This window comes from Gallus gallus, chromosome 5 (genome assembly GCF_016699485.2).
Source record: "Gallus gallus isolate bGalGal1 chromosome 5, bGalGal1.mat.broiler.GRCg7b, whole genome shotgun sequence".
In the NCBI taxonomy this organism is placed as follows: Eukaryota; Metazoa; Chordata; class Aves; order Galliformes; family Phasianidae; genus Gallus; species Gallus gallus.
In genome coordinates this window covers 25719632-25745217 of record NC_052536.1, presented here as the reverse complement: position 1 = coordinate 25745217, position 25586 = coordinate 25719632, and the positions used below count along the sequence as shown (strand labels likewise).

The window sequence follows — 25586 nt, the reverse complement described above, 5'->3', positions numbered from 1 at the left end:
AGAAAGGAACAAGTCTCGACTCGCACAATTCAGTCAGATCCACAGTACAGAAACACTTGATTTTATATCCTGCTTTCTCTCCTTCACATTCTACCACATTCAGAAAATGCAATATTTTTAACAGGAACACTCCACAGATTTTCACGTTTGCTTCACATTTTGGAAGCTCCTGCAACAGCCACAGAAGCTAATGAGAAAACTAAAGGACGTACTCCGGAGCTCATTTATTAAGGTTTCTTACGTTACTCATTCGAAAATGAAGCATATATATATATATAGAGAGAGAGAGAGAGAGAGAGAGTAATCAATTCTTTCTTTGCTCTTCATTGAGGAGTCCCCTGACTGCCATAATACAAACATGTAACGAATAAATAATGAAGCGCAGTCCCACTATTTCTGTCACAAGCATCACCATAATCACAAGTTCCACAGAGTTACATAAAGGTATCTACCACTCCTAACATTTAGCTGCGTCATCTGAAATTATAGTGGGTTACACGTTTACTTGTGCACCCAACTAATTGGATTAGAGGGTAAACAGGAGCCCACGAGGGAAAGAGAAAGAAGGTACTTCTATTTGCGTGCAGCCCAGATTAGCTTTAGGCTTAACATTGCTTCTACCGTACTTACGCCTGGGACCAAGCAATTAATAGCAAAATCAGCAAATATTAGCAACTGAGAAGCTCAGAGGTAATAAAGGTCTAGTTACGGCCACAGGTTCCTCCTAACAGCTATGTGACCTCAATATGCAATATGGCAAACCAGAAGTAAGATCACGTATACACAAGAAGGAACATCGATGCCGATCTCCATCACTGGGACTACCCTGACTACTAGCTATGCTAAGAAGAGAGCTGAGCACAGGACGCTGCAAAAGACAGAAGGGATGTGTGACAGAAGAAGGGGCAGAGCTACCAGCAGCACACTCACCTCCACATTTATCGCTGAAGCTTTGCCCAGAGTTCCAGCACTCATGTTCTAAAACAAGCTTTGTAACGTCACAATGCCATCCTGCCCAACCTTCCCCCTCAACATAAACACACATATTGAGCTCTTACACTCAGGACAATTGACTTCTGAAATACATAACAAAAAATGAAGCAACAACTTGCTCAACCTAAATTACAAAGACTTCAAACTTCTTTTCATCTTTTGCTTTTTTTCCTGCTAGATCAAGTAGCTGTTATTTGATACTAGACTAAGATTTGCATCCTCCTAGCCACTAGAATAATTTGCCAGGGCACACAAGGAAAATCCAACTTCTGAAGTTTAGAAAAAAAAGTAAGGAAAACTCAATTAACAGCATAAAGTATAGTTCAAATCTAACACAGCTTTGTTGCTTTAGGTCTACTTTGCATAAGCTTTTGTCACAGTCACTAAAAGAAACTATAGTATCTAATGTCTAATTACAACGTCCTAGTAAAGGGTACACAATTAGACTTACCTGGTTTAGTTTGAAATGCTGCCATAAGGAAAGAAAACAAGGAAAACAGATGCTCAACACAGGCATTATCTAAACACCATGCAGGTAAATGCAGAAGCAGGAAAAGATGTCTGCACCCCAGAGCTTAGACTGGCTGCATCTCAGAGCTGCCACTCTCCTCCTTCCTAGTGGGGCTGTGGGGCAGACTCAGACTGAGATAACGAACCCCCCGTGCATAAAGCCTCTTCACCAAATCAGGTCACCATTCAGTGCAGTAAGCCCCTCTGTAAGCTAACACACCTTGTTTAACTTTTCTTCTCTCTAAGCAATTCTCAAGCATCTATCCTTGAGACAAACTCTCAAGTCCTATGTCTGGCCAGGCTCTTTAAGGGCATCTACCCAAACACATGGACCTTCCAGATAAGCACACTTACCCTATGAGTGTCACAGTCCTTATTCCAGGCAATGAGACAACTCCGAACCTTACCATCTTGATAAGAAATTTCATGAAGGCCAGCAGGTGAGCAGGCAAAGGGCACGTGCACTCCAGCCTCAATCACAAACGCCTGGGACTACAAGGGAGGCACCAGCTGCATTTAATTTTAACTAATCAGTACTCTGGGTCCCACAAATGTTTTATTTAAACAGTTTTACCTGTGACTCAAACTCTGGACTAGGAGATACTTCACTGAAAGTCTGAGGATTTGCCTTTCCTGCCTTTTTTTTTTTTTAAAAAAAAAAAAAGCTTTTGAGTATACTGGAAGCAGATTAATTTAATTGGAAATGTGCTAAAGTACGTATTTCACACCAGATAGTTTTATAGAGCTATGGGAATGAATGCTAGGCTCCCCTGTTAAGATATTATTCCTTTCTAACTCTATCAGGATGAAAAAGAGACACCACAGTGCAAAGTTTGTTTTGCTTTCTCCAAACATAGAAGAGAAAAAGAGTTACAGCAGCTGCAGTACCTAAGAGTGGATAACTCAGTCAACTCGGGACCCACTTTCATACAGCCCACTGTTTGCAGACTGAATCAATACAAAGAACAGACTTCCATTACCTAGGACAAAGGCAGACTGAGCTATAGCAGCATTATCCCTTGCAACAAAGCCTGGGACCCACCCAAGCAGAGTCAGCTCAGAGCCACTGCCCTTAACACCAGGGAGAGTCAGAACCAGAACTTCCTCAACCAACCTTCCTCCTGGCCCAGGCCCAGCGTAGCCCAGTGCTCAGCAGTGATGCAGAGCTACCCAGGGCCCAGGGCTTGTGCTTCCTCTTGCTTCCCCCACCTCCTGCAAAAAGCCCAGTGAAAAGACAGTGCGAGCAGCTCACACAAAGCAGCATCTCTGTGACACACCCAGAACTGCACGGCAGAGCAGTACCACAGCACACACGTCTGCCCTGTGCAGAACCAGCTCTGGGTGGAAACTAATTCTGCATGGAGCGTGAGAGCAGCTGTGCTGCCTCCTCAGCCCAGCTGGGACCCGCAAGCATCGCTGGTTTGGAGGCACAGTAATAAGCACCAGCTAATAGACCTTGCAGGGTGAGAGTTGACTTTGCATCTATGCATCTATTGCTCAGCAACCCAGAGAAAATCCCCAAAGACAAGTATTGACTATATTTAGGCATTACAAAGGGTCAGAAGAAAAAAGAAAGAAAAAAACACTGCACAAAACAATAAAGAGAGAGAAATCTGTTTTAAAAGCAAATTTGGACCCTATGCTAAGAGCTGGCTGTCCTTGATACAGCCAACAGGCTTCTGAGTACAACAGCCACCAATAGCCTAACAAACCAGGACTGAACTAACTCAACTGAAGTTGATTTATTTTTCCCCCAGCAAGCACAGTGGTCAACCTACAGTCTGCAAGCTCAGACTTTCACTCCACTGCACCACGAATACGTTAGCACTCCTGGCAGAGTGAAGAAAACCTGGATTTTTATGGCTTGTCAGTGCAGACAAAAATCTATTCCACTTGGAACTCTGTGTTTCACCATAACGAAGGTGTGCTAACGCAAAGCACTGACAAGGGTTAACTGCAATATTGCCCATGCTAGGAATTGCTTCTGCACACCTACGTAAACTCCTGGGGGGACAAACGTTAAATGATGAAAGTTTGTCTTCATCTGTCCATTTTGTGACTGTACTAGCACCAATTTTTCTAATTTTTCTAGTATCAGTAGTTTTTCTAGGTAGACATTACTAACAAAATTTAACATTACATCAGTAACCATAAACCACATTTCACAATTTCCTTTATACTTTGGCAATGTTCTCCCCTGTTATTATTTGTTATTAGAAATTATCTTTCAAAGACCTGAACCACTATGCAGAGTTTCAAAGCAACTGACGTCTGCCTTGCTTAAGACAATTAAGACAGAAAAACAGTAGAGATTGCTTTAGCATAGAGTTTTAAGTGAACACCTGTACATAACTGGACCTTGGTACTTGTGTTATCAGTAATTACCAGACCTTGCCTCAGTTCTTCATTTGAATACACATTGTAAAGAACATCTACCTTAACAAAGAAAAGGAAACCTGTGAGAAATTTAGCCTTTTCTGTTCTTGACACCGAAATTACCTTCATGTTTACAAGTGCAATAGAAGAGAAAACGAATAAATACAGAAGTTTCTCACTTTACTGGTGAAATACACCTAAGCTACTTTACAAATTGTGAATTTGTGAAGAACACACTGCCTCCACAACCAGTTACTCTAAAAGCAAGGAGACCCTCCTTTGCAAATCTACAGGACTTCTAGACTCAAATTATAGTGGCAAACCCCTCTTGTGAAGAATTGCTTATAGCAAAAGTGCTAGATGCAAAGACAGCGTACGCCAAACTGCTTCAGTATTTGCATATTATCCAATTACCAGACACATCTATTCTTTCCACTATTGCTAGTATTTTTTATTTCAAGTTCTGTTTTGTCGCTAAAAGCCGTACAAGGAAAAGTGGAGATGCTGATGACAAAGCACACCTAGAGAAACAGACTTCACGTTTGTTTGCTAGTACTATTAAGACACATTCTGATCTCTAAAATCATCTTACTCAAAGAAGAAAGCCCTCTTCCCGAAAGCTCTTGATGTCATTTACTAGTAGGCTAGCTCTCGAGGCTGCTAATAAATACATTCTCTTGAGAGCACCAGCTTGCATTCATTCTCTCAGTCAGAATTGAAAAATAATCACCACACACCTTTTAAGCGTTTTAGATTGGCACTTGTGGTTAACACTGCCACAGTCCCAGAAGAGCTGAGGCTCAGGAGAGAAGCTGGAAATGGCCAATTTTCCATCTCTGCCACTACCAGCTGACCCGAGGTTCTCCTAGCAACTGCACGGAAATTGCCTTTGCAGGAAGGGTTGCTATAGACAAGGCTGCACAATTTAAGTTCTGTGAGTTGAAAAACACTACCCGTTTTCAGTCACTGTTACTAACCAGTTCTCTCAGTACCCAACAATCACACCATCTGGTTCATCCTCACTCTCAGCAAAGTAACAGGGGATATCTAGGTGTTAAAAAGTCTATGTATTTTAAAACAAATTCTAATTGTTAGATTAACTGTGAATGCTGCTAAATTTACAAGACTAAGCAGCTTCAGTCAGTGTGACAGAACTAACTGCAAGTTACAGACCTGTGACTTACCCTAACTGTGAGATCCTTCCCTCACTTCTGTATCTGGAACTGATTTCAAAAGCATCAAGGCAGACCTTATGACTCCAGCATCCATAAAGTAAAAAAAAAAACACATAAGTTATGCAAGTTACTGCTATTTAAACAGTCCTCGCTGCCTACTTGTAACATCTAATTACTTAATTCCTTGTATTTTTTTTTCCTCCTTGAAGTGTCTTTCAGACACACCTTTCACCTTGAAGAAAGGATGTGCTTTTTAACACCCGAAAATTAATAAAGATCAAACTGAGAGTAAGATCGTGGGAGGAAGAAAAAGGTTGCCTTATATGTGCCTGCTCCAGGATCATTGCTTAAGTATGCTTAGGCCCTAAGAGCCACAAGGTAAAACATACCTTGAACAGAAGTGTGTTTCAAGTAATGCATTCCTTCACTCCTACTGCTGATACTTCCTCAGTGCAGACATCATTTCTGTGCTAATAAAATAAACCACTTCAACAAAAACCAACTGTGCGCTGAGACAACGCAGTCCTCCAGTGCTTTTGCAGGAAGATCTTCACCTGCACAATCCAATCTGAGGCACTCACAGCCTTTGGGTTACCAATCACCCTGAAACCAGCACCTGAGCTTCAACCTACAACAGCAGCAAGCCCTTCTGAAAGCACCTGTGGGATAAGAATTGGCAGCCATTTCCAGGTAGAACCTTTCTCTTAAGGTATATTTGTTTTTAGTGAGCTTTTCCAATGAGGAAACAAGGACGAAAAGTTGTTTCATCTGCTCAGTATTAAAGCCTGGCTTTCCAGGATAAGAACTTCCCTTTCAAGTTTTTCAAAAGTTCCTAACTCTTAAGCTTTCCCGTTTGAAGAATAATGGAAACTTGGGTTTGACAAGGAGAAAATGAATTTTATTCATGCTCAAGTTTTATGAAACAAGTAGAAAAACACACCTTTCAAAGTCAACTTCAAGGAGGCAGACTTCATCCGAACTATTTCAGAATCAATCGGAAATGGCCCTCCAAAAGCCTTCAGTGTTTCTGCTAATATACATTCTCACTTTGAAGACTCTCAGTCTTTTTCCTGGTTTAATTTCTATTAGAAATTAAATACTTCACTTTGAAACAAACCTGTTCACATTCCTAAAGAACAGCTTGTTCTGAGAAGGAGCATCAAAACAAATTGTGACGTTAGAATCTGAAGTAACTGCTATCAGAGCTAAACAAATTGGAAAACTAGCTGGACTGAAGGCAGCTCAGAGAAGGCAATTCATTCTCACTACAATTTAAGAAAATTAGAGGAGTTACATAAGTAATCATTGCAGGGGGGAAGGATGTCACAGCAAATAACCTGGATTACCAATCGCATTCATTACTGTAACACCTCCTTTGTATCAAAGAGCGCTCAAAGACATCCATTATTTATCATCGTCCTCAGGCTCAGACTTCTCTGCAGCCATCCCAAGGTCTATCTGCAGGACTGTCTGAACAGCAGTCTCACACCTCACTGCAAGGCAGCTCGCCCCAGCACCTACCAGGAGTGCCCCACAGTGCCCATGCCCAATCTATTTTGCAAAGATGAGGGCATCCAGCCACATTAAAAATAAAATTAAAAAAAAAAAATCAGTTACACAAAACAATGCAAGAGCTACTTGCCAAATTCAGAAAGAGCTTTGATCTTTGTTTCCAGCAAAACAGGGACGGGATAAGGCATTCTGCTTTGCTTGGGATTGATGCAGCCTGATATATACAGACTCATAAGCTATTAGAAAAACAGGTAGAGCTTTGGTAGTAACACGAGAACATCCACTTTTGAAGACATCATTGTACAAATAACCCTCATTACTTCTGGCACAAAGAAATATTTATCCAACACGTAGAACATAGTGGATCTCCTTCACAGTATTAACATACAGAAAAATTGACAAATAAATACAGAAATACAGGAAAACTCTACTAGGCAAAGAAGAACCAATTCACAGCTGTGCCACAGCAAATCAACTGCTCCCCTGGTGCCATGCACCAGACCAAAGGGGCAGAAAGAAAAGTATAGGCTCCCTTCTCAAAATCTATCATTGTTACTGCAACTCAAGCTCAAATAACGTCCTATCAGTAATTTATGAGTACTAACAAATTTAGAGGCTTTTAAAGCACAGAGCAAGAATAAATGGCAGTGTTTAAATAGCAAGAGCACATGGACTTTGTAATGGCATATATAGTTACCATCTGACGGAGTGCACAGGAAATTGAACCTACAACAGTTTGGGCAAAACCAGACTTATAATAAAAAAAACAAAGTGTATATTACCCAATTAATATTTTTCTACATCAGCCATCCTCGTAAAGCTAAACAAACCGAGAAGCCACGTATCTTCAGCTCTGCTGTTTGCTGCCTATTCGGAAAGTCAGCTCAATCACCACTCTTTAAAGAAAACAAGTGCCAGCTACGAGTGGGAAAATTCCATGCAAATGTTAAGGATCAAGTGCTGAAGTATAGTGGAGTGGAGTAAACACAGTAGCCATCTTCATCGGGAAAAAAGTCAAAGCACACTTAATATTCAGCTGCTTCTGCTAAGTCACAGGTATAATGCAGGTCTACTTGGAAATAACTTTTAAAAGCAATGATTCAACTTGGCATTTGGCAGCATGGAGCATTACAGAAAGTTGGCGGGAGCAGACTGAAATTAAACACTTCCTCCTTTCCAAATAAGCACTTCTGAGTCTATAATCATACTACATTGCTTTCGTGACTAAAATTCTTCAGCTCTTCCACAAATACAAAGGTGTTTACCTCATAATAACTGGTCTATGCAATGTATTTTTAAACTGAACTGAGCTCGGTTGTACTTCAGGTCTCCTTGCGCAGGTTGGTTCAAGTTCATTTTGTCAGGAATTCTGTACTCCGAGCAGAGCTGCCCTGGGGACTCAGGCCTGACAACACTCCCAGTCTCAGCGTGGCACCTGGCACTGCTACAGCCTTTTGCCTGAAAGGTACGTAGGGCTCACCATGAAAAGGTACTGAAATACAAAACCTATCAGATCTGATTCAATCTTTCTGAAAACAGGAGCTGATTAAATTAAAAAAAAAAAAAATTCAAACACTCATATATATAAAGCACTTGTTTCCATTACAACATCTCAAAAATCAACGCTCACTGAGCTCAGCATTTTAAGAACCAGTTCCTGAAATAAATGAGGTTTCCCAGGCACACAGACAAAAGGCTCTTCCATCTCTTTAGAAGCACAGGGAATGACAGACAGCAATGAGGGGAGATGAAAACAGACATTAAGGACCTGCAAGCAATAACTCCCTTCCTCTCATGGCCCAGGTTTGCCACTGCTAGAGGTTTTGTGTAACACAAGTTCTCTAAGCTGCTTGTTTCCATGCAAGCCCCAAACTTGCTGGCTTTAGCCATGGCTGAAGAGCTGTGGCATATGGCCTATTTCCTCAGTGCTGGCAGCTGCCCACCACCACCCTCCCAACATCCCTGTGACTAAGGAAACCACATTCAAAACCAAAAACCCATACACCAAGGAACAGAGTTGTAACCATACATAAAAAAGACCCCCAAAAAGCCCTACCCAGTCCTCAAGACAGTCCCTGGCACCCCCACCTTCATCTCCTCCATCAGAAGGGTGCCCTACTCGAAGGCCACATTTGCCCTCTCCTACCTCTGAAGTCCAGCAAAGTATGTACTATTTTCTGCAACGAGGAACATCCTCAAAATGACACAAAACACTTCCTCCTCATGAAAAACTGAAATACAACCTGTTTCCACAGACAATTCCTTCTTTGTTTGCTGCTTTGCACAACTTCCCCCTCAGAACACAACCAACCTTCTCATTCTCCTACCATCCCCAAAACCAGCAGCATGCAACTCCACATAGAAACAAGAGCCAGCTTCAACCACCATCTGCAAGTGACCTTCTTGATTCAGCTCACCACACCAGCACAAAAGATTTGCTCTTTTCCTGGTTTAGTTTCCTGACGGTTGAATGAATGGTTACGGTTTACCAAGGAGTCAAACACAGAAATGCTGCAGAAGCACATGAACAGCACAGAGATCTCCTCCTTCAGAGGTGGCATATAGGCTGAAAATAACATGAGCTAACCAGGGCCACCCTTAGACATAGTCAGTAGCATCATTGCCAGGATAAGATGTTTTTGTTTGCCAACTGAATTTGCTGGGGAAATCCAGTTTTGAGCTTAGAGCTCACATCCTGGGCTGTTGCTGTGAATGTCATACCACCGTCTTGTGTAGAGGCTCCCACGCCACCTCCTTCAGTGGTATTTTTGAAAGAACAACCTGTAAACCACAGAAAGGTTATGAACTTCAAATGAGGTTTGCAACCCCAAATGCCAAGGATTATGAGCATCTTGCAGCTTAGCATGGCACCTTAACCATAGAAAGTAAGGTTTGGAGAACTGTCTCTATTTTATTTGCTACACTGAGCAGTAAATATGCTTTTCAATGACATTCTTGCACGCATAGCTTTCCATTATGTATCAAAACAAACAAACAAACAAAACAACAAAGCGTGACTCTCAACTCTGAGTCTGGCATGCCAGGAGCCTCACTGTTAATGTTGGAAGCATTCATGATTTTCTCCACAATTTTTCACAACATTCACACTCTTCTTGAACATTCTTCACAAAAACTCAGTACTGAATCAGAGCTACACCTTGGATTTATTTAACTGATCAAACAACATTATTCAGTCTGCTGCTGTTCTGCCTCTCCTGCTGCTTAACTTATATTTTAGATATCAAGACGTTCTACTAGTCACAGTTGAAAAAAAGCGCTGCTACCTGCTTAAAAGCCAAACAGACTGACTACAAAATAAAGGAGAATTTCAAGCACATTAAAAGGAAATACTGTGACACCTTTCAGATAAACAGTAAATGATATTTCGGTTCCAAGAAAGATGAGTCATAAGAAAATTTACATGCATGTGAAGAGCTTCCTTAACTTTGCTCTGGACAAGACTGAGCGTAAAGAACCATGGTACTGTCTAATCAGTAACTGAACACATTTTCCAAGCATCTGACCTTAAATGATCCCAACTCCATCAGAGAATAACAACTGTAAGAAAGCAACGTGCATCAGGGACACTTCTCTTGGTTAAATCTTATGCAAATGTTACCATATCTCGTAAGGGTGGTGAGGGGACACAAGTTCCTATCTTTAGAAAGGTGTAACAGTTTACAAATTGTATGGGGAAAAAAAAAAGAATTAAGAATGAAGGATTCAGGTGTTCCTGGATTTATTTCCAAACTTAAAACAGCAGATAATTAGATGTTCAACCAAAGAACTAGAAAATATCTAATTTAACAAAGTAACACCGTTTGCTTTAGCACCTAAGCACAAATGAGATTAACGCCAGTACACTCCATACCAGAATTACTAGTAGAACATTACATCCTTAAAAAATACTTTAAAAAACAGAAGCATACACAACCAACTACACTTTGTCGAACAATACTCCTCAGCAGCACCTGACAGAGACTATTACATGTTTGCAAAGGAAGAAAACCCCTAACATGGTACTCTGTGGGAAAAAAAACCAAACATGCCAAAAAAAACCAACCACCACCCTTGCTACCTTCCTGCATTAATAATTGTCTTCAGTCTTTCTGATGCGTCTATAAGGAGTGGAGATGTAAGACCAGGATTCAACAAACTGCTTCGCTTATGCTTTCAGAAGCTATAAGTGCTGAGTGGAAGAGCTAGTCATAGTTCCATGAAAACAGCTGCCTGGAGAAGCAATTCCCAGCATACCTCATACTGGCACCATTCCCCACTTTCTGTAAACAGTACGTCCCAAGAATTACACCTGTAGCTTTAGGACAGTATTGCTGCAGGTCCTGCCAGACATACCTGCCTTGCAAATACTGCACCACATGGTAAACCAAAGAATATCCAGTGCAAAAACAAAACAAACCAAAAAAAAACTATAGTTTTGTGATATTCCAAAATATAACCAAGTGTATCTGAAAACAAGTCCTGGAAGACGGAAGTAATGCCAATCAGAATTTCCAAGCACAGCAGCTGCAGCTATTTTACACCTAACACAGAACAGCAGTCCTCAGGATGTGGGGGTGATATGACGTAAGGCTGGCAGATGCCAGTCCCTTCCCACTGAAGAAACTGGGACAGCAATTCACAGCAGATTGATCTAGTATCTCTTTGCACAGAACTAGACCGGATGTAATGCTCTCTCAGATAGATGAGTAAACAAATCATTAGTTATTTCACGAAGCTAAAAGGCACACAGTTGCAACTGATCAGTTTTTATCCATATGATAGTCTTATAGCGAATGATGTGCATTAGGAAAGCTGAAAGACCATCTTTGAAAGGAGAAAGGAAGCTTATAGAGAATTTACCCAAACCAAACGCCAAAGCAGTAAACTGAGTAACAAGCAATCATTTATGTAAAAGCCACATTAAGGAGATTGGAATAAGCATGTTTGTACATTTCCAGATATAACTGGAGCCAGAGGCTCGTATATGTGAGGGGAAAAAAAAGAAACCAACCAAGCCCATCGCCTAGCTCCTTTAAGGAATGTGCTTTTTATTCATTGTCAGAGATCTAAAGGTAGGAAGATCTCAAGACGCGATTTTTATTTCCCCGCTATAGTAACATTATCATTAGCAAGGTATAACTGTATCATCACAATCACCAATTATCTTATCATTTGCCTATATTCTGTCTACTCCAACCGGTTCCATTTCCCATGTGATCTAATGCCGTAAAAAAAAAAAAAAGACATTCATGCAATTACTACTATTTACTTGTGAGTAGAGGGCTGTGCAACCTTTCCTTGCAGAAATCCTTACTTCTCAAGCTATTATGCAAGTCAGTGGATCGTGATACACCATAGTGGGAACCAACAGTGAAGTCATGAACAGAACATCGCTAGTTCAGATAACATCTTGCTATTTACTAGTAACAGGTATGATAATGGTGTAGCCATGCGCACTATAGTAATTTCATGAGATGTGTCCTCATCAATGAAACCTATGTCCTACGGCAAGACAACCAGTAGTTGGTTGCCCACAAGAATAGAGCTACAGACTCCTCTCTACTGTAGAGGCACGCAGCCTTCATTACCTGTACCAAGTTATCAGTGGTCTCTCTCCTATGCGGGCATCACTTATGCATTTGGAAGAAACGCCAAGGGAAGAGCTCCTGCATGCACAATCTTCACTTCGGGTGGACCCTGGTGAGGGTGAGGCAGGCAGGACCACTTCCAGAAGGAGCCAGCTCACAGCCCCACGGGCAGCACGCACCGGATCCGTGTCACTTCCTTTTAGCAACAGCACAGCCCCTCCGTGCTGTCTCCCCCACCCACAGCTCCAGCACTACTGCTTGCAGAAGTGGAAACAGGGAACCGATCCTGTCGAAAACAAACCTGGAAAGAAAGAAAAAATAAGCCATTTTTTATTAAGCTGAGTTCCTACAAATTCGCATGCATAAAGGAACAGCCTTAATGTGGGCCCTTACTAATTACTCAGGGCCTTACCTGAAAAGCAGAGTGAGAACTAACCACCAAACAAAAAAAATGATGTGGAAAGCAAACCAGGCCAAAGCAACAGAGACACATTCTGGACCGGAACAGTTTCAAGAAAGGATCCCAAGGACCGATTTGAGTTATGCTTTAAAGTGGAATTCCAGCTGGGCAAGCAGCTTAGCCATCAGCAAGAGAGACCAGAGATCAGCCACAGCCCAGCATCTTGGACAATTCCAGCACACACCACAGTGCCTAAGTGTCCTAACCCTGCAGCTAAGTGGGTTCTTTTTTGTGAATCATAGGAGATGAAAGGGTGATAAACTGTCCAATCAGCCAAATGCCGGCAGATCAGACACAACAATCAACAGGAGAAGGCAAGCTCTTTTGTGGAAAATCTTTTTCCTACTAAGTGAACACACTGGTTCCTAGCAAAGAACTGCAGTTCATTATTAGGAAATTAAGACAGGAAATTGAGGAATAAGGAAATTAAGACTGACTCAGATTTTTTTGCCCTGGATTTCATTAAAAAAAAACCCCACATTGTCTTGATCAACTTATTTGTCATCCTTAGTAGTTGTGTGACAAGAGTAACACTTCCCAGGACCTCACAGCATTCAGTGTATCTGTATGCTCAGCCCCGCCTGCCTCAAACAGAAGGGGGGAAGAAGTAAATCTACAGCATTAAAACACCAATTTCACAACCGCTAAATTGCAACGTGCCGGAGCCAAATTGTTTTTCACTTGAATGACAAATAATGTTTACTCTATAAGATGTGCGGAAATGGGTCCTCAGCTAAAAGTCAACAAATAGTGTATTTCCAGTTTGCGCCCAGGCAAAATACCATAGGCTGTCTGGGTGCTCAAACTACATTGGGAATAACCTCCTGCATGCCAAGCAAATGAAGACCAAAGCGAGGATGACACAGAGAAAAACTGATCTCATCCCAAATTAAAGTTGAAGAGTTATGTCAGAAACGTGAGGTAACCAACACGAAATCGTATCACACTCGCGCCAACAGCTCCCAGAGATCTTGCATTCAAGCAAGAATTACCATTTCTGAGGCACAAACTCTGTACCTGGAAGGAGGAGGAAAACCATCAGGCAATATTATGCACACACCTCTCTAAAGAGGTCCCACCACACCACGCAGCAAACAAATACCTATTTTGGCTGTTCAAGTTTGAGCCAAAACAATCTCACAAGCCTTTCCTTTATGCCTTTGAGCAGCCACAAACTTTCCTATTGCGGCGCTGAGGAAAAGAAGAATCAGGGTGACATTATTCGGAAGGCTCCCGGGCTTTGAGAACTTCTTATGAAAACCAAAGTCATGAAGCATTCGGGCTGGGAAAGGGCCCAGGGAAATCCTACAAGTCCTCAATGTGCCACCGCTCCTGGGGACGGCGCAGCAATGACCAAACGCAGAGCCCATCCCACTCCTCCCAACCTGGTAGAGAAGCCCCCAGGCCATCTCAGAATTTACTGAAACACATCAAGGCCTAAAGAGAAAATGGATCCTGCATAACCCTATTGCAGACAGGTAAACACAATGATAAGCAGTCCAGATTTCACAGTAACGCGAGGCCTTTCTCCAAAGGGCATCCAGAGAGTTTTACACGGCACTCACACTGCCTTCGATGTGCTGACTGCATATATTAAAACCAAAACACAGCTTAAATGTAGAACATGTAACCAAATATGAAAAGGGTGTTACAACGACAAGCACTTTACGGAAGGAAATGGATTAATACCTGGACAAAGAGATAGAGGCTGATGAAGTTGCAGCCCTTCGCCTGCCTGCACGAGGCTGACTTTCAGCTGGGCCGCCCAGCTGCACAGACCTAGCGGCCTTTTTACAGGCTTTCTTTACATAGGAAAATCCACGCGTGGTGCACAGTTGAAAGGCATCTGGAACAAACTGCCCCTCCATCCCCCCAGCCCAGCACAAAATAATGACAAGAAAATCTAAACAGCCAGTCATCCCAATTTGTAAATAAACGCTATGCATACAGGTATCATGACACTTCCACAGCCACTCCATGTAAATCTAGTTACCAAAAGCACACAGTGTAAGAGCTGTTCCCACATAGATACGGCAACCCATGCAGGAACACCAGCATTTAGAGGCACAAGCAAACCTGAACATTTAATATTCATTAGCTTCTGATAACGTTCAAGGACTGTTAAAAGAAGACACTGAACAATTCGATGTAACCATTAACGAGACTACTGATAATTCACTACTGGGCAGCAGAAAGATCACACGAAGCAGCCTTTGACAACAAAATAACCAGAAAAAAAAAGTACATACCTAAAAACATATTAGTAAAGCTCTCTGCATATCCACACCAGGGGAAAAGGCTGCACACGAATCTTTCTCTCCGCTGAGATGGCTCTGCAGCAGTTACAGGGACTGGCACCAATCAAGTGGGCATCAGCCGGTGCCTGACAAGCAGGAGCACCCCATGGCTGTTATCCACAGAACTCAGGTTGATAGAGTGAGCAAGAGACAAATACCAGAGCAAAAAGCAAAGGAAGCAAAGGTGAAGTTTCTACAAAACAAACTGTCTGAGCTACAGAGAAAAACATCCAAGAACAAGATTGGAAGATTTCCATTAAGCACATTAGAAGGAAAGTACATACTTTCTTTCCTCTCATATCGTGCATACAAAGCAAAGCACGAGCCCAACACTTTCACCATTAATTACTAGAAGTTTAGAACTGACTGACTGGAATTGTCAACCCAGCTTCTACCCGTGCCATCCCTCCTTACCAGGGAACCAACTCCCACACCCTCCAGATTTTCACTTTAATAGTTGATGAATTAGTGCCTTTGAAAGCGGTCCACCCTCAGTCAAAACCTAAAATCAACACAGAGCTATTAGCTAACCGGAGACCCAGGAGTTTAACAGCCACGAAGCGGTCGCTCGCAAGGCAAAGCCAGTAACTCCGAGCTCAGCAGCTATGCACGCAGCGCCCATCAGCCAACTGCATGCCTTGGGAATGTCAAAGCATCTCCGAGACAAGCTTTTTTAACACACTAAAATCAGTTCACTGTTGAGAGTAAGGCCCAGACTGGAATGACAGAATTAATCATGCTTTCCTGAAGAAGGAGGGGCAATGAGAAAAAAATCCAAACGCTATGGTCCAAGCTTTAAAACACTTGAAAACAGCATTTTACTTAGAAGGCTAAGAATTTGGGGTCTGGCTTCAACATCAAAACCCAAGAATCCTACAGCTTCAGCACCGAAGGAAGCCAAGAACTTGCCCTGACCCTCAAACTCTGCTGTATGGTCCACTTTTTCTTCAAGAGAATCTTCACAGTTGGGCATCCCCAATCCTCTGTCAGCCAATGTCTCGTATACAAATCATTTGTCCTGACAGCCTTTCAGTCACAACACTGCACAAACAGAAGGCGTATATGCATAAATCGCTACCAGAAACATCAGGTTTGGTAACTATGGAACATCACAACTGTGCAAACGGCTCAGCAAAAGACGAGTGCTGAGGGGAGCAACCGCGGCTCTCGCAGATCTGCCTCCTCCAATACAGTTGAAAGGATTCTGGATGGATGAGTAACAGCAGTTAACATGATGTGACGCCATTTGGACTTCCAGATTGATAGCAGTCTATTAACGCTCATGAGTTTATCAGTACAAGTCTCAGTCAATGAAAAAAGGAAGAGCGCTGCCTCCTGTACGGTAGAATAATCCCCCTGATCTTGTTAGGAAAGTTCTCGTTCCTGATGCAACATCTGCCTTGACTGCACGCTGTAAAGAACATCAGTTCCAAATGGGTATTTGACAGATCCCACAGCTGAGATGAGCACATCCTCTCCCAGACACAGCTGTGTCACTGTGAGGCTGCTGCCCTTCCCCTGGCCGCTGCCGCCCACACCAACGCGTCACTCCAAGAAATGGAAGAACTTTTTCCAGTTTGAGTTTTCATCAGCCAAGCCAACATAAAGTAATTTGCCACAGGTCTTTGCTAACCCGGGTGATTTGATAGAAGGGCACAGATACGAAAAAAACTCAAGCAAATTTAAATCAACCCACGGCCCCACCTCCCACCGCCACCCTCACCGACCCAATGGTCAGAAACACGATCCAGCCAAAACCTAACAAAGCAAGCAGCAATTCATTACGCCAGCTTGACTTAACTCCCGGACTTGAACTCCTAGACACAAAGACTCCCGTGCCAGCATGGAAAGACACACGGACAGGAAGGAGGATGAACGACCGCAGCCCCAGTTTAAACTGCCAAGTTTCTAGACGGGCTTAGGCAAACCTAGGAGAGTTGCTTCAGAGAAGAGGTCACAACCTCCTCCCCCGTACAGGCAGTAACATTCACACAGCCACGCAGTCAGCCAGCCTGTTCAGGCAGCCGATCCAAATGAAGCTGAGTATTTTTCTGTACCACCATTTTCAGCTGGATCAGCAAAGACGGAGTGACAAAAGAGTAACTCTTTTTGGTGGAAGTACCACCAGAGACATCTGCTCTGGTGACAATGCCCTAGAGGACACCTTAGAAGATCTAGCATGCATAAGTTCCTGCTCGACCTTCTACAGATAAAGGCAGCAAGCTCTGATGTCACCCAGCAAATCAAGATCCCTGGATTGAACAAGTATCTGTAATTTCAACGTGTTCACTGGTGAAGGAACTTCAAAAGCAAAATTAAAGCCCCAGTTTCACATAAGATTAAACCAAGTTTGCTTAATAAACTGCTATAATAACATCTAATCTACCCTAGAAAAGAAAAAAATACCGGGTTAGAGGGTCAGGTGAGTGCAGTGGCATGAGCTCAGGCTGCCACAAGAATCTCTCACCATCAAGGTTCTGCAGAACGTCTCTTCCGGAGGTAGAAGACTTATTTTCCTATAACATAAGGACAACTCGGTGCTTTGATTTTTTTGTTTGTTTTTGTTTTTATATTATGCAGCTTCACCAATATTAGCAGCAGAATAAAGCCAGCTACAGGCAGTATTCGAGAGCCCTGTGGAGTGCTGAAGCAAGCAGTTAAGAGCACTATTAAAGCTGCACAACAGTATGTATTTCTTCTAGCCCCTATTACTGGGGAGGTAAGTACTTTTCCATGGATTTTTACTGTTATTTCAGCAAGCTCTTCACCCACCATTCCCATTATTGGAGAAAGAAAAGTACTTGAAGATCATTCCAACACCAAGCAGCTAAACCATGCTACAAAACATAATGCTGGGAGTCTTGTGAGTTCTGAGAGCCCAATGTGGCTTGTTGGTTGGTTTTTCTTCTTCCGAAACACAGTGCTGTCAGCTACTACTGCAACACCAGAAGGTTTTCCAGCACCAAAATAGGAAGATAAATTTGTCTACTCTGCCTAGTTTACGTGCACCTTCATCTTTCACGCATCTGAGAGCAGTAATATGTGCAGGAAAGTCATTCCCAGGCTGAAAAATAAGTTCTAAGCTAATAAGGATTTAAATGTTTTACGTGAATTGTGTTTCTTCTTTAGGCTTTAGAAAGAAAGAAAAGTTCTTTGATGTGTTATGTTTGGAGCTGTACACATCAGAGTTTTCACTGAGCCTTAAAACCAACACCTAACACAGCTACAGATGAAACAGTTTACCGCCGCATAACCCAGGCTATCAAAACAACTTAAGAACCATGGGCAAGGATGAACACATCTCACATTCGTTCTTTTGGACTTTGTTCACATTATTTTTTGTATTCCTTCCATGAGATTTTTGCTAGGGAGAGAAAAAAAAAAAGCAACATTTCCACAGAGAATTGCCAAGAGATGAAGAAATGGAAAACACAGTAATGAGCAGAAAAACAATACTGCTGCTCTATGGTAACTATTAACTTCTGCATAATCGTAGAGAGCATGTTAGCAGTAACCATAGATCAATAAAGTCAAATAGAAGTGATGAGTCAGAAATCCATTTCAATATTTACACATTTTCTACAAGCCACAGCTAGAGTAGTACTCTGGCCAAACGGAATGACTGTGCCTTCCGTCTCACCCCCCCACGCCGGACCCCAGCTGGAGAGGCAAGAAAGCCAAAAATGAAAACCACAAATCCAACTCCACCGACATTACAGCCGGACACTGTGGTGGTCAGAAGCATCTCCCAGTCCAGACGGATGGATGAGAATCATTGACAAGACCCTCGACAACGCGATAACACACACATTGAATAGGAATCAGAGCAAGAGCTCCCTTATCATTTCACAGAGCACTAATGAGCAGGTTACATAAATCCACCGAGCTGAGGGAGCTTCAGAGCAGGGCTGCTGCGAGGCAGGGGCTCTCCTCTGAGGGATGCACCACGTCGCTCACCAGAACGGCTCGTTTCCATCGGTGCAATAAAATGAGTTAAGCACATTCCAAACAGAAGCCGTGCTTAACCCTCCCTCAGCTCCCGAAAACGAAGCCGGGCTGTGCCTGCCCGCTGCTCCCTCCGGCCCCAGCCGCACGCTGTTGCTCGCCCATCCCCGCCGCCTTCTGCCCGATACCAGCTCCCATTGTGCAGCTGCTCCACGCAGGAAGGCGAAGCCGAGAGCCGCGCTCCCAGGTGGGAAGACGCGATCCTCACCTCAGGGGCCGCTCCAACAGCTCCCACCGAGCATCGAACCGAGCGGCGGGCGCCTCGGCCCCACAGGATTCCCCCACGGTGAGGGCACCTCGCCGGGCCGGGGCTGAGGGCTGCTCCTCCGCACCGGGGCCGCTACAAAGCGGCGCGGGCCGGGCGGCACCGGGGGACCCTCGGCCGGGCGCGGGGCCTGGAGGAGGACTCTGGCAGCCGGCGGCGGAGGAGCAGGAAGCGCCGGGGGCCGCTCCGCGGGGCCGGGGGCTCCGGGGTCTCCCCGCCCGCCGCCAGGCCCTCGAGGCCGCCCCCGCCGGCTCCACCTGCGCCGCGCTCGGGCGCCCCACCCCGGACCCGGCCCGCCGCCCCCCTGCCCCAGGGCGGGCGCCGCAGGGCGTCGCCGCCTCCCCCGGCCCCTCACGTACTTCCCCGGGGCGCCTCCGCCCGCGCCCCCCCACAGATCCCCTCAGGCTCCGCTGCCCCGCGCCCGTAACCCCCTCCCCCCCGGCGCCCCGCCCGCGGCCCCTCGCTCGCTGCGGCTCCGGCCCGGCCTCACCCCGCCCCGCGGCCCAGAGGCGCTCACCTGCCGGCCGCAGCCGCCTCCCTCCGGCGCCTCCTCAGCCGCCCGTCGCCACAGAGCAGCGCCGCCGCTCCCCCCTCCCCGCAGCGGCACCCGTCCCCGCCGCCCGCCACGCCCATCCCGGCCGCCTATTGGCCGCCCTTCCCGTCGCTCTGCCCTGGGATGGCCGCGCGGCGCTTCCCGTCAAAGCTCCGGCCCCGCCCCTCTCCGCCCACGGGCCCCCCGAGTGTTTTATTCACTCAGGGGCTTTGGCGCCCCCACTCCATTCTGCCGTTCCCGATTGGGTGAAGCGGTCGAAAGGGAGAGCCGCGATAGGCTGCCGGGGATGCCAGCTGCGGCCGTGGGCCCGCCTCCCCGCTCGGGGTTAGGCCGCGTTGGGGCGGGGGGCAGCCGGGGTGCGCGGAGGCCGGGCGGGTGTCATCCGGGCCGCGGCGGGGGGCTTCGCTGCAGCGGTCCGGGCAGAAATCTGCTTCCTGCCCCCGAGCCGAGGCCTGGAGACCCTCGGGGCGGTGTGGCCGCCCCACGAGCAGGGCCCTGCCTTCCACAGAACAGCTCCGGCTTTCGCTGCGCTGTCGGCTTCCTTCCCTTCCTACAAAAGCAGTCACCCCCGCAGGCAGATGTCAGCTGCGGCAGCCGTGGAAACGCGCGGAGCCGTGCGGGAGGGAGGGCCAAGGAGCGTCGTGTTGCCAGAAGCATCCCTCGCCGTCGCTGTCGAGGCTTTTCCGCAGGTCGGGTGCCTTCCCCGTGCGAGGGCTGGGAAAGGCCCTCGCAGGGGAGGCCCCAGGCCGGCGGCAGCGCGGCGAGGAGGCAGGTGGGGGCCGAGTGGAAGGGCAGTGCTGCCGTGGGGATCACGGTCCGCACACGGCGGGGCCCGGCGCCATCCCCAGGGCACGGTGGTGCCTCGAATAGCCCCGGTCAGCCGCCCCTAAGAGCCGCTTCCTCTGTTTTTCAAAGCGGGGAGGCTGCGCCGCGCACGGCGGACACCCCAACGCTGACTGCTCTCACCCGGCCCTGCTGAGGCATTTTACCTGGGCTGCCTGTTCCCAGCCGCTGTCTCCTCTCTCACCAGGCATTCACACGGCTACTTGATCCAAAATGCAAGCTGAAATAGGTCCTGGAGCGTTCAGCTGGAAAAGAAAGAAGTAAATAAATAAATAAACTGACAAACAACACCTCAGGAAATTGAAATATAAAGATTACGTAAGGTTTCTCTGTTTCATTATCTCATTATCTCCACTATCTCTTCCCTGCATGCACCAGTACCCCTTGCTCCTCTTTGTTCCCGAATCAAGCAAAGAAAGAGAGTGACAATGAATATGGGCTATAATGTGAACAGGCACACACCCGGAACAGAACATAAGGGAACTGGAATCGGTGCTCATTTCAAAACACGGTGTGCAAAAATCATTCACATTGAAGGTGCTGGGACAGAAGCAGGAGGATGACACAAACCCAGTTTCAGACTGACGCTCTGTCCCCCCACGTCACCACATGTCTGAGTATTAAACTAAGAAGAAAAAAATATTATTACATCTCACATCACTCTGCTCAGAATCATAGAATCACAAGGCTGGAAAGGACCTAGAAGATCAAGTCCAACCGTCCTCCCGTCACCATTACTACAGAAAGCAAAACCAAAGCAGATAGCAGCTCTCCTTCTCACAGCTGCCTCTGTTACTTTCAGAGTGCTGCTCTCAGACAGCAGCACAACACAGCGATGTTTCAGCCAGTGTCCCAAAATGACTAGGCAGGCATTTCTACCAGCCCTAAGATCTCTCGTGTGGTTACAAAACCTGCAATCATTTCTGGCCTGACATAGCTCCTAATGTGTTGCATTCCCCATGACTTTGGTTTAACTCTTCATAGTATTCGCCACCTCTGGACCTGTGACAACGCTTTTGGTAAAACATAGTGCATTGCACTTCAAATTCTAAGCAATTTCTAAGCATCTTTGTAATATAAAGACACTCTGCTCTGAAATGAGAATTACCTGAGGGCAGGTAAAGAAAAGGATAGGACATCCTATTGTAACTAAAGTTCCTGTATATGCTTCAGCTATCTGTAGCTCTTACAAATATTTATCAGAGATTTAATTTGATTTGTTACTATACTACTTGACTGCTCAGCTGTTTGTATCTCCCAGCTCCTCATATAGTCATTGGTGACCAAAGGGAAAGCGGTTGTTTTGGTGGGAAAGGAAAGGAAGGTGACCCCAGACATCACCTTAACAGAAGCAGCTGAGCATCCAACACAGCAAACGGCACATTTGCTACACTGACCTGTGGGTCTCGCTCTGTACAGTCAGTCTTCATGCACAGAGTTGCAATGAAAATTAGTTCTCCAAGGCCTCATATTGGAAGCAGAGCTTCAGGGTGCTTTAGTTTTTTTTTTAGTAACAAAGAAATGGAAGAGACATCATAGCACATCAAAGATATCCAGCCCTACTGCCCCTTTCCTACCTTTTAAGAGAAGAGCGTTCTGTGGGTATATGCTGGATAATGGAGCTGGCTGTGTACGTTGTGCCCGCGTGCTCCTCATAGCGGTACCATTTTAGACAAGATCCTTTCTGGTCTCACTGGGACAGCAGGATAGTATGCTATCCCCTAAGGAGCTGAGAGTATATTACACACGCGCTCATGATAATACAAACTCCATGTCCTCAGCGCAGATACCCAGAGGCTTAACATCATTCCTTCCTATTGGCTATCTAAAACAATGTTGGCGATTAAATCTCCCTTCTCTAATCGCACTGTAATACTACCCCTTCTAGGAACAAGCCATACCAGTATAAATACTACAACATAAGCATTTTTATGTTGCTCTAACTGCACTCACCCCAGAGGAATTCCACCTTTTTGATAACAGAGGTAAAATGTGAGAGCTTGTTTGTGTGACTGAGCACTGAAAATGGTCAAAAACAATTTGAAAAGAGTGCCTCTAGTAGCAATACAAATCTGCTACGGGAAGCAAAAACCAAAGTGTTACACGCAGGCTTTCTCCTGTTGTTCAATGGGCAGACCTGAACAATATGGTTGCTAAACCAAAACATCCTGTTTGTATGGACACTGCCATCTTGGTTGTGCTGTGTCAGAGCTGAGGGAGTGATTTCAGAATGCCTCAGAAAAAAATCAGTACAGCTTTTTTTTTCTTTTCTTTTCTTTTTTTTTTTTTTTTTTGCCCACTTCTCAGGAAAGATGAGATGAAGATTTTTGCATGATTTCTGAGAATGAGAAATGTATCAGAGAACCAACGGCTGAATGGCACTACTATACGTCAGAAATGCAACATGTTCCTTCTGAAATAGTGGGCATATATACCGGTACTGTAAAACGCTTTGCAGTTTCCATAATTAATAAGGCAAGGATCTGAATAGTAAGAATTCTGTATAATCTTTCTTCCACAGAGAAGCCTCACCCAAACAGCTCGCCAAGAGCCAGCTCGGTACAGTGCAAAGCATATTCTCTACCACCAGACACACGATGCGTGCAGAACAGTCTGACTATCCCTTTTATCTCAATTATCTGTGCGTGAGTAATCTTACAGGGCAAATATTTCATTCAGATTCTCTTTGCTTCCATTTTATGATGTGGATTTTCATGGCCGTTTACTTTTCTCCTCCTGCTGAAAAGCGAGAAGATTGGAGTCTCGGAGTCTGCAGCTTTGTGTTTAGTCACTGCCCACGGAGTCATTGCAGATGGTATCTGCTCAGCACTACCAAATGCTGGATGACATATATTAAGAGCACAAAAAACCCTCATGAAATTGCTTTCAAAATGCTTACAAAGTAAGCCCTGTGATCCCAGTAGGAATGAGGTGACAGCTCGGTAGAATGTCCTACTCAAATATTTTATGTAATTTCAGCTTCGAGTTACAAAGAGTGTATTTTAGCGTCACATAGGATGAGAGGATATATCTGTGCTTCCAGTGCCCTCCAAAAAGATAATTCTGTAGGGCAGCCTGGACCTTGTAATTATTATTTTTATAAACTTGTTTTAATTGGACTATTGCATGGCAGGGAAGGCTTATTTTCTCAGTGGGGCTCTGTGTGCCAGAGAACCGGGATTAAAGACCGCAACCAGTCACCGAATAAGAAAATCACTGAGAAGAGAGAAACAGCTGGAGATAGGCCAAAGTCTCTGCCAAGAGATGCTTCAGTGAGTGAGTGCATTCACTCTGATGAGCGGCCCAGAGGATAGCTCTTGAGAAACAGTTCCTGAATTAGCTTTTAGTCTTGTTATCTGGCAGTGAACTTTATAGCTTTCACAAAGAGGAGCAGGCTTCACAATCCTGCCCAGTGTCCTTCCAGTGATGACATACTGGATGTCATTGGGCTGTATGAGAAAGACTGTCAGGGCTTTAGTTGAGGAAACCTGTTAGTGAAGGCTTGAAATGTTCTTTTTCCTTACTGGGTATTGCTCTTGGCACGAGAACAAAACCGACAGTGCAAGAGGAAGGCTGCCAGCAAAATGATCATGAGAAAAAGGATTAAACCTAGTTTAACTTTCTAAAAGTGACGGTTCACATTAGCAGTTTGCCAGGGACAAAGTGAATGTGCTGGGCAGCGTGCGCTGTGGTGAACAGAGAAGTGAAAATTGCAGAATAAGCCTCATCGTGCAGAGAATTTGGCCTTTTCCACTCACCAGTGAAGACTGACCATAGCTTTGCAGGATCAGGCCTCACATGATCTGCTCTTCAAATTTAAGATTTCAATGCTTTGAATCATGAGTGGTGAAAAAGGTAAAATAGCAAATAAGGCCTGCATCTCTTTGAGGTGCCATTTCCTTACTACTTCTGCTCTCATCTGTGGCTCTTTAATGAGTTGTAGTCCACACATTTTTTATGTCCTCTTGAATAAAATGTGTGTGGCTCTTGGCAATGCAGCCTATATACTGATAACATCTGAGTGACTTTGTGCTAAATTCTAATTAAGACATTTAATTGAGCCTCCGGTTGCTACTATGTCTATGTGAGCAGCAGCTGGGGACCACCTAATCATGCAAAGATCTGTGCTACTTTCCTTATGTTTATTTAAAGAGCTTTACGTGACACTCTACTTTCTTTATGACAAATTCCCTTGAAATATTGGACAATGAATGGAAACAGCATGGAGACCTTTTAGCTATTCCTAGACGACCATCTGAGTACTCTGTAAGCAATACTAGAGCTCTCTCTTTGCACCTTAGGTCAAAATCCTTTCTTACGTGGCACAGAAAAATAGCAGCACGCCTTTCTCAAAAGCCTTTACCATTAGAAAGGCTCAACTGTCGGAAGAAATGCATTACACAGATCTCACTACCCTTATTTGCTACCACATCCTTCACTTCGGGACTTCGTTACACATCAAGAACTCCAATGGCAGTCATCTATCTGTCAGCATCAGAAGGGGACATCTGTGCCAAGATCTGAGCCCCAGAGTGGGACTTTGAACCCACCGGGCTGGTAAACACCCAGGACAGCAGTGCTGGCCTCAGTGCCGCTGCTCAGAGCAGCTCGGGTCAGGCTCCACACAAGCGCTCAGCTTCTGAGAATCGTTTACACCTGAGTAAATTGAACAGTAACGCAAATAACACCTCACAAGCCCGGAGCTTTCAAAGGTCTTTTTTCCCCTCCCAGAGCCTACTTAGTCGTGCTTACATACAACTCAAGCGTACAATAGCCAAACTTCTACTGCATTTCAAAGCTGCTGCATCTTGGTTTTGTGCAAGGCCCAGCTCCGCTGATACGGTTTCAGCTGATAAGATTATTCTGGTAAGGGGGGGCTTAACCTTGGCAAACAAGGAGCGGTTTGGAACGCGGCGCTCACCCTCCCTTCCCTCACGGCACACGGATCCGCAGCCCGCTTTCACTTCCCTCCCATTTGAAACCCCACCCGCGGCAGTGACCCCGCCGAG

The 25586-nt window shown here is 45.0% G+C and overlaps 2 protein-coding genes across 24 annotated transcripts in view; one reads left to right on the top strand and one right to left on the bottom strand.

Moving 5' to 3' along the window:
- Positions 1-25586, bottom strand: part of NUMB (NUMB, endocytic adaptor protein) — a 130358-nt gene that overhangs the window by 73481 nt on the left and 31291 nt on the right. For 6 of the 23 annotated variants that reach the window (XM_015286934.4, XM_015286941.4, XM_015286938.4 and 3 more), the window contains exons 1-2: positions 19699-19750; positions 12155-12455 (exon numbers count right to left, since the gene is read on the bottom strand). The gene's annotated coding sequence lies outside the window, so the exon portion shown is untranslated. The other 17 variants (XM_015286936.4, XM_040700600.2, XM_040700608.2 and 14 more) reach the window with 9 other exon arrangements.
- Positions 19671-20881, top strand: LOC121111003 (translation initiation factor IF-2-like). Its single transcript, XM_040701922.2, has 2 exons — positions 19671-20506; positions 20650-20881. The coding sequence occupies exons 1-2, from the start codon at positions 20021-20023 to the stop codon at positions 20782-20784; spliced, it is 621 nt and encodes a 206-aa protein (XP_040557856.1). The 5' UTR covers positions 19671-20020; the 3' UTR covers positions 20785-20881.